Source organism: Notolepis coatsorum (genome assembly GCF_963971535.1).
Source record: "Notolepis coatsorum genome assembly, chromosome: 10".
NCBI lineage: Eukaryota > Metazoa > Chordata > Actinopteri > Aulopiformes > Paralepididae > Notolepis > Notolepis coatsorum.
The window spans coordinates 122,732,531-122,741,855 of record NC_140174.1 but is presented as its reverse complement, the minus strand read 5'-3'; the positions used below and the strand labels follow the sequence as shown (position 1 = coordinate 122,741,855).

At 43.5% G+C, this 9,325-nt stretch overlaps 1 protein-coding gene across 1 annotated transcript in view; it reads right to left on the bottom strand.

The window, feature by feature from the left end:
- Positions 1–240: 240 nt before the first annotated feature.
- ipo11 (importin 11) overlaps positions 241–9,325 on the bottom strand; it is a 577,792-nt gene continuing 568,707 nt past the window's right edge. Inside the window, exon 27 of the mRNA XM_084323169.1 lies at positions 241–1,125. Within this exon, the coding sequence (XP_084179295.1) occupies positions 961–1,125 (165 nt within the window). The 3' untranslated portion in view covers positions 241–960. The remainder of the gene's footprint in view (positions 1,126–9,325) is intronic.

The window sequence follows — 9,325 nt, the reverse complement described above, 5'->3', positions numbered from 1 at the left end:
TTTAGGGGGGATACAGGGGTTTGAAGGGGTATACGGGGGGTTTGAGGGGGTATACTGGGGTTTTAGGGGTGCACAGGGAGTTTGAAGGGGTATACGGGGGGTTTGAGGGGGTATACAGGGGGGTTTGAGGGGTATACAGGGGTTGATGGGGTATAGGAGGGGTTTGAGGGGTTATACGGGGGGGTTTGAGGGGGTATACGGGGGGGTTTGAGGGGGCATACAGGGGGGTTTGAGGGGGTATACAGGGGGGTTTAAGGGGTATACAGGGGTTTGAAGGGGTATAGGAGGGGTTTGAGGGGGTATACGGGGGGTTTGAGGGGGTATATGGGGGGGTTTGAGGGGGTATACAGGGGGTTTGAGGGGGTATATGGGGGTGTTTGAGAGAAAGGATAAGGGGTCTTTACGGGAGGATGAAAGGAGAGGTTAAGTGGGGCCTACCATGAGGTAGATGTTGGGACAGGTTCGGGGGGGGGGGGGTGTCAAGCCTCTATGCTTTTCTTTTAAGGATTGCGGGACGGGGATATGTAGGTTTTAGGCAAGGATGTATGTGTGTGTGTGTGTGTGTAAGGTAGCCATGGATCGTAGAGGACCGCCGAATCTCAGAGGATGTGTGTGTGTGTGTGTGTGTGTGTGTGTGTGTGTGTGTGTGTGTGTGTGTGTGTGTGTGTGTGTGTGTGTGTGTGTGTAAGGTAGCCATGGATTGTAGAGGACCGCCGAGTCTCAGAGGATGTATGTGTGTGTGTGAGGTATCCATGGATCGTAGAGGACCGCTGTGTCTCAGAGGATGTGTGTGTGTGTGTGTGTGTGTGTGTGTGTGTGTGTGTGTGTGTGTGTGTGTGTGTGTGTGTGTGTGTGTGTGTGTGTGTGTGTGTGTGTGTGTGTGTGTGTGTGTGTGTGTGTGTGTGTGTGTGTGTGTGTGTGTGTGTGGTATCCATGGATCGTAGAGGACCGCTCCGTGTCTCAGAGGCCTTTGAGGAACTCCTGGAGCTGCCTGACGATCTCCGTGTCCACCGACTCCATCAGCGCCCCGAAGCCCTGGTCGCCCATCAGCGCCTGCTGGGCCTTCAGCTTCTCGTAGACGTACTGCTGCAGCGACACGCAGTGCACCGGGTCCTCCAGGGCCAGCTGGAGCAGAACCAAGAGGGAAGACAGGCAGTCAGCATGGACACCCCTGACTCTTTAAAAGTCTAAGTTATATAGACCAAGATGGCCACAAAAAAAGAAAACAAAATAAAACGTAATATAACAAGCTGTAAACGATGTATGTAAACAAAGAAACAAGAGGAATTCATACAAAATTATATAGGATATAGTGTGTTTTGTCTCAAGTGCCATGCTTTCTCCAAAAATCCTGCAAAACTGAAGATGTCCTCCACAAAAAAAACATCTCAACATACAACTCTCAGACTGCCAAAACAAATCCGGTTTTACAAATAGAATTTTCTCAAATAAAGCCCTCCTCAAATCGGTGTACAAGGGGCAATACAAAACAAAATGATATTCATCCTCCACCACTCCCAGATCACAGAGAACACACAACCGCTCCTCCTCAGGTTTACCTTGGAATCTACCCACTTCCACAGCCAATGGCAGTGCATACATACACACACACACACACACAAATGTACATATACATACGTATATTTTAAATCTCGAATTTCTTTTTTACCCATCACCCATATATAAACAAAAACATAAGTGCATACATAAACAAAAGAGTGAGTACCAGTATGATGTTACTGATCCTGGACTAGTAAACCTATCCATCCACCCGTAGTATACATCCAATATCCATACCTACCCGTCACCACATGCATATCAAATAAAAAATAGATAGATGAATAAATAAAAGTTATAATTATTATTATTAAAAGTAAAAATTATAATAATAGTTACAAATAACTACCACACACTTCTAGTAGCTCATAAAGACACCACCACACTTCTAGTGGGTCATAAAGACACCACACACTTCTAGTGGCTCATAAAGACACCACCACACACTTCTAGTGGCTCATAAAGACACCACCACACACTTCTAGTGGCTCATAAAGACACCACACACTTCTAGTGGCTCATAAAGACACCACCACACTTCTAGTGGCTCATAAAGACACCACCACGCACTTCTAGTAGCTCATAAAGACACCACACACTTCTAGTGGCTCATAAAGACACCACCACACACTTCTAGTGGCTCATAAAGACACCACACACTTCTAGTAGCTCATAAAGACACCACCACGCACTTCTAGTAGCTCATAAAGACACCACACACTTCTAGTAGCTCATAAAGACACCACACACTTCTAGTGGCTCATAAAGACACCACCACACACTTCTAGTGGCTCATAAAGACACCACCACACACTTCTAGTAGCTCATAAAGACACCACCCCACACTTCTAGTGGCTCATAAAGACACCACCACACACTTCTAGTAGCTCATAAAGACACCACACACTTCTAGTAGCTCATAAAGACACCACCACACACTTCTAGTGGTTCATAAAGACATCACACACTTCTAGTGGCTCATAAAGACACCACCACACTTCTAGTGGCTCATAAAGACACCACCACACTTCTAGTGGCTCATAAAGACACCACACACTTCTAGTAGCTCATAAAGACACCACACACTTCTAGTGGCTCATAAAGACACCACCACACACCTCTAGTGGCTCATAAAGACACCACCACACACTTCTAGTGGCTCATAAAGACACCACCACACACCTCTAGTGGCTCATAAAGACACCACACACTTCTAGTGGCTCATAAAGACACCACCACACACTTCTAGTGGCTCATAAAGACACCACCACACACCTCTAGTGGCTCATAAAGACACCACACACTTCTAGTGGCTCATAAAGACACCACCACACACTTCTAGTAGCTCATAAAGACACCACCACACACCTCTAGTGGCTCATAAAGACACCACACACTTCTAGTGGCTCATAAAGACACCACCACACACTTCTAGTAGCTCATAAAGACACCACCACACACTTCTAGTGGCTCATAAAGACACCACACACTTCTAGTAGCTCATAAAGACACCACACACTTCTAGTGGCTCATAAAGACACCACCACACACTTCTAGTGGCTCATAAAGACACCACCACACACTTCTAGTAGCTCATAAAGACACCACACACTTCTAGTAGCTCATAAAGACACCACCACACACTTCTAGTGGTTCATAAAGAGGGAAGGAGGCAGAGAGAGAGGCAGAGAGGGAGAGAGGGAGGCAGAGAGGGAGGGAGGCAGAGGGAGGGAGAGAGAAAGAGAGGGAGGGAGGCAGAGAGAGAGGCAGAGAGGGAGGGAGGGAGGCAGAGAGAGGCAGAGAGAAAGGGAGGGAGAGAGAGAGGCAGAGAGGGAGGGAGGGAGTCAGAGAGGGAGAGAGAGGGAGGGAGAGAGGCAGAGAGGGAGGGAGGGAGGCAGAGAGAGGGAGGGAGGGATGGAGGCAGAGAGGGAGGCAGAGAGGGAGGCAGAGAGAAAGGGAGGGAGATAGGCAGAGAGGGAGGGAGGGAGGGAGGGAGGGAGGGAGGGAGGGAGGCAGAGAGAGGGAGGCAGAGAGAGGGAGGCAGATACATCACAGAGCCACAAAGAGACGAGGAAATGAGTACACCTCACAGTGGGGGAGGTTAGAGACGCCACAGATGTGTTTAACACTTAATATAGGTTACTGAGACGGTGTCTTAGCGGGGAAACACAAACACCCCCTCTGGTGGCAGACTGTGGAGGCAGATACCCAGGGCTGAAAGACTGAAATAGGAGATCCGTCTTCAGATCATCGCTGAGGGGAAATCCGATACAAAGAGAGCCACAATGTGTGCAACGTGTCGGCAAATCAGAGTAAATCGACTCGACTTGGCGCAGTTCTGCCACATAACAGCGCGGTTAGGTCTCTCTAAAAGGGAGAAGAATGGATGCTGTCAGGTCGTTTGTGTGCACTGCCCCGAAACAAACTGTGTTTGGTAACAGTGATAGATTGCATTGCCACTCTGTATCAGAGGACACTTAAAGGTTAACTGCCCCGCGGCGGCTGAGCCTCAGTTTTCACGCGGGGAGGGTGGTGGTGGTGTTGGCGGCGTTGGTGGTGGTGCCGCCCAACCAGGTGGCAACGCTACCCTCGGTGCACCGCTCCAAATTGCGACCAAGCGGCGCACGCAAATATCCAACGATTTAAACGTTTGCCGCGGTCGCAGTGAGTCTGTGGCTGAACATGCTCCTCATCGTGGGGAGGGAGGGGGGGGGGTTCTCCAGGATAGTGTCCAGCTCTCTTTCTCATCCTCCTCTCTGCCACCACCTCTAGTTCGACCAGTTTGATTCTCACTACAGGACTACGGTCAGGCTGGGTCTCTGAGTTTCAAGTTTCAAGTTTCTTTAACACTTTGGATGCCACGCCATGTTTTCCTTTTTACCCCCTTGATGCCCAAACCCACTCCAATGTTAACTTAATATCGCCTAATCTATGTTTTAAATTATGGCTATGTGTCTAATCTGCCCGTCGCTTATCAAAGACTCATTTTCCAGTCAACATTGTCAAGGCAAATTGTTTTTTTATCGCTTCATTTCCGTTTGATAGCATTTTGAAAATCACTAGTTTTCGCAGAAAAAACAACCCTATGATGATAATCGTCTTTTACTGGAATATTCCAGAACGTTGTCATTTGTCGGCCTATTTATGAATCGTTTTCAAATAAACGCTAGATGATCGATAGTATATGTGTGTGCACGCACGCTCGTGCCGCGCGCTGATAATCGCTGCTCTTATTTCCTGATGGCTTTTACAGTGAAACAGCAATATCACATATAGTGGAAACGCTTATATCTCCGTGAAAACGAGTCTGATTATCCTAAGACTGATAACATAGATTCCTTACCTGACATCAGATGGTATCCAAATGGTTTATTCCAATTTCCGATCGCCATTCGAAAAAATCGATAATTGTATTGATCCATCGTGTGTACAGTAGAACACATATTCGCCGTGGCACCAAGGCTCCAGAATGAACTCTGGTAGACCCCGGTTACATCAGTGAAAAGTAAAATGTGGAGTCAGAAATCCGTTCTCCCATTCACTTTCATTGAGTCCACTCCAAAAGGGTGATTTACCATCTGGGAGACGATAGGGGGCGCTTTTTTCACATCTGAGCGCCGGTGGTGTCTGGATATCCAACGGTAGGCTCGCTTGATGCAATATGATTTCAGAACGCTAATAAAAAATAATAATAATAAACCAGAGAAATCTCGTGATGGGCATTCAACGGTCGGGGGGTAAACCCGAGAAATCTCGGGTGTGGCATCCAAAGTGTTAATAGTTGTCACAGTAAAATAGTACAGAATACTTTTCCATGAAATGTTTTTTTCTGTATGAGCCCCTGAGAGTGTGCTAGATAAAATAGATAAAAAGTATAAAATAGAAAAAGTCAAAAGTACGTAAACAAAAAGTGTTCAGTCAATATACATATATACAATACAGAGTAAAAAAAAAAGTAACAGTGAGGTACAATGCAGAAATAGGATCAGGTACAACTTAGGGTAAGGTGCAATGAGTTAGGAGTTGTAGTGCAAATCTCTTTACTACTAAATATAAAGTGTTTAAAGTGAGTAGAGTGGGTGTTAAAGGTGTCATGCAGTGCTATTCCTAGCACTATTTGGGCAACTTTACACACTTCCTGTGAGTCTATGTAACACATGTGTAATTTTTATTCCAAAAATAATCATTGTTTTATATTTCTAATCTTGTACTCAAAACCAGCATTTTTCAGCCTCATGAAATCAGGCTATTATTGGCTTGGCTCTACCCACACTTTGAGTGACAGCCACCCACCAAATAGCTCCGCCCATCTCCCCGTCATTCCATCCAGGTAGAGGTCTGAGGTCTTAGGTTTCAGGTTTTTATTTCGACACGCAAAAACATATACCGATTTTACTAACTAATACAACATGGATGTACATTATGTTTGGGATCCAGAGAGCGACCCACAGTTTGATCCCGAAGAAGAAGAAGAAGGCGATTTGCTACAGCGAGGCTTACATTACATCGTTTCCGATTGGTAAGTTGATTAATTGCACTATTAGTTACTTACTGTTATATAATAGTTGTGTACTTCTGTCGCGCGCGGCCCGTCGAAAACACACACTCACTAACGTTAGATTGTACTGACACTAACCCCCAAACAACAGCGATCGAGGCTTACGTTACATCGTTTCCGATTGGTAAGTTGATTAATTGCTTACTGTTATATAATAGTTGTGTACTTCTGTCGCACGCGGCCCGTCGAAAACATTGGCGACCAGTCTTGCGCCGATTTATAGGCCAGAGGACAGAGGTTTGTTTACAAACCGATGTACTTTCTAAGAGCTATATATATAATTTATAGTATTGCTATCTGTCCATTCTCATTGTCACTTGAGTGCATAAACCGTGCCTTCATAATGGCTTAAAGAAAATAAAAATCCATCGGTTGGTTGTCATTTTATAGCGTCGTGAATATATGGTTTATCGCACTTTTCGTCTCGTCTTTTTTCCCGGGAGCTAGATAATAGGCTAAACGTTGGCGCCGTTATATCAAACGCCATTTCTGCTGTATATATACAAATGAAATAAAACAAACTGCGTAGCATCCGGACTATTACAGAGCATCTATGGATGAAATGGGGGCGGCGGGGAACGCCGATTAGTATTATTGATTAGCAATACAGTGTGCGTTCAGGTAGCCAATGTCAGTGATCGATCACGTTAGGTTTTAAAACAATGTCCAATCCAGCTGTAATTTGGGGGAATAGTATCCTACCGTCAGGCCATGTGATCGCCGGCAGCATTTCGTCATTAGTCATCGGAAAATCGGTAGCTCTACAACCAGGAACATTACATCTGCGGGGTTTGCTGCTCATCGTGAAATTGAGGCGAGTGACGGCAATTTCTGTTTCCAGGTTGTATCGGCTCCAGGTACCAAGAATGGAGGCGGGCATTAGGTAAAACCACACAGCCAATCACATCACCTTGCGCTATAAACAACGCCCTGTGACGTTGCCCAGCTCGTCAAATCAACATGACCTGATTTACTAGAGGCAAACAGGGGATGGGCTGTAGCTGAGGAATTCGTCAATATAGTATTTAGGCCCAAAAACACATTGATACGAACTCCTATTACTATAATACAATGCTAGAGACTGAAAAATGACATTTATAACGCATAGCCCCTTTAAGGTGAGTTGTTTATTTAAAGTGAGTGTGTACATGTGGATGTGTGTGCTGTAAGTGTAGATGATGGGTTGTTACAGGAGTTCAAAACTTTTAATCCCCATCTGATCAGATCAGATTTGGATTTTGGGTAGTTCAAAACCAAAAAACAGGATCAGGATCACTTTGATATCCGATCAGATCAGGAAATCAAATCCAAGCTTTAATCTGGATCAAATCTTCAAAACGGGTATTTCAAACCGACAACACAGGATTGGGATCAGTTTGATCCCAAAAAACTGGATTATCTTGATCCCACCACAGGGGTGGATTTCCAGTGGATTACCAGAGCAAAATGTACTATACAATTTATTAAAAAATATGTTTCAATATAAATAAGATGGCAAAGTTTGTTAACTGAAATAATACACAATTCTTAGCCTTCATGGCAAATCAATTTCATTTGAAATGTTTTGGTCACATTAATGGTGGCCTATTTTGTTTTCAACCGAATGCTGATGACATAAATGTTTATGCTCATAAAAGTATCACAACAAAGATTGTCAATCACAAATGTAATTTAGATTAAAGAAAAAATATCTTCAACAAAAAAAAGTCCATCTGTCATCACTCATCACCTTCAGCAAACTGAAACCTCACTTAGAATTCAGCTCCTCAAAGCACGTCTGGATGATCAGCTGCCTTTGAATGAATGTTTTTTTGTTGTTACCCTAGTGGGAGTTTTTGTTTTTCTTTATTACAATTCCATTATGATTTTATGTCCTTTATGTATTTAACAATATAATTAGTAGGGCTGTCTTAAATGCTTCGAAGCTTCGAACGTTCGATTCGATGGCACAAGCTTCGAACATTAAAAAAAAAATCGAAGTTTAAAAAAAAAAAAAAAAAAAAAATTAATTTCTTTTTTCAAAAATTTTTTTTTTCAATTTTTTTTTTTTACTTCGATTTGTGTGTGTGTGTGTGTGTGTGTGTGTGTGTGTGTGTGTGTGTGTGTGTGTGTGTGTGTGTGTGTGTGTGTGTGTGTGTGTGTGTGTGTGTGTGTGTGTGTGTGTGTGTGTGTGTGTGTGTGTGTGTGTGTGTGTGTGTGTGTGTGTGTGTGTGTGTGTGTGTGTGTGTGTGTGTGTGTGTGTGTGTGTGTGTGTGTGTGTGTGTGTGTGTGTGTGTGTGTGTGTGTGTGTGTGTGTGTGTGTGTGTGTGTGTGTGTGTGTGTGTGTGTGTGTGTGTGTGTGTGTGTGTGTGTGTGTGTGTGTGTGTGTGTGCTACCCATCCCAGTTAGGACAGCCGAATCCCGTCCAATCTTTCGCCGTCGACTAAAGACTCACTTCTTCAACCATTATCTGAAATGATAAAAAAAAAAAAAAAATATCTAACCGTGACTAACCTTACTGTCATGCACTTGTCCTAATAAACTAACCTACACTGTAACACGCAACACTTTGATGAACATTGTTACTCAGCTGATAGAGTTGTACCCTTCTTGCTGTCTTGTCGTACAGAACTTGTAAGTCGCTTTGGATAAAAGCGTCAGCTAAATGACTAAATGTAAGTGTGTGTGTGTGTAGGTGTGTGTGTGTGTGTGTGTGCGCGCACCTTGTAGAATTCCACACATAAGAAAGAAAGATACTGGGATGAATAAACAAAATAGGAAATAAAATGTAGAAATGCATGCAATACATAAATAAATATGAATCTCCATATATGAAATATAACATTTAGATAAGGTGCTACTGAGATGTTTTGGTGAGTTCTTTGTTTTTTTGTGGAAGTTGCCCTTCTTAAAAATGCATGAACATTCACTGATAATTGGTCTGTAGTGGAGTCTACAAGGTCTACATTGCCGGACCATGTAGAATTCGGACCTTGTAGACTGACATAATTCTGTGCATAGTTTAGTCTACACAGGCCATATTTCAAATAATCAAAAAAATAAATAAAAAAAAAAAAAAAAAATATTAAAAAAAAAAATTAAAAAAAAATATTTTTTTTAATTTTTTTTTAATTTTTTTTCGAAGCTTCGAATTAAAATCGAAGCTCGGCCCCGAAGCTTCGATTCCCCGAAGCTTCGATTGCCAAAAAAAGCTTCGAAGGTCAGCCCTAA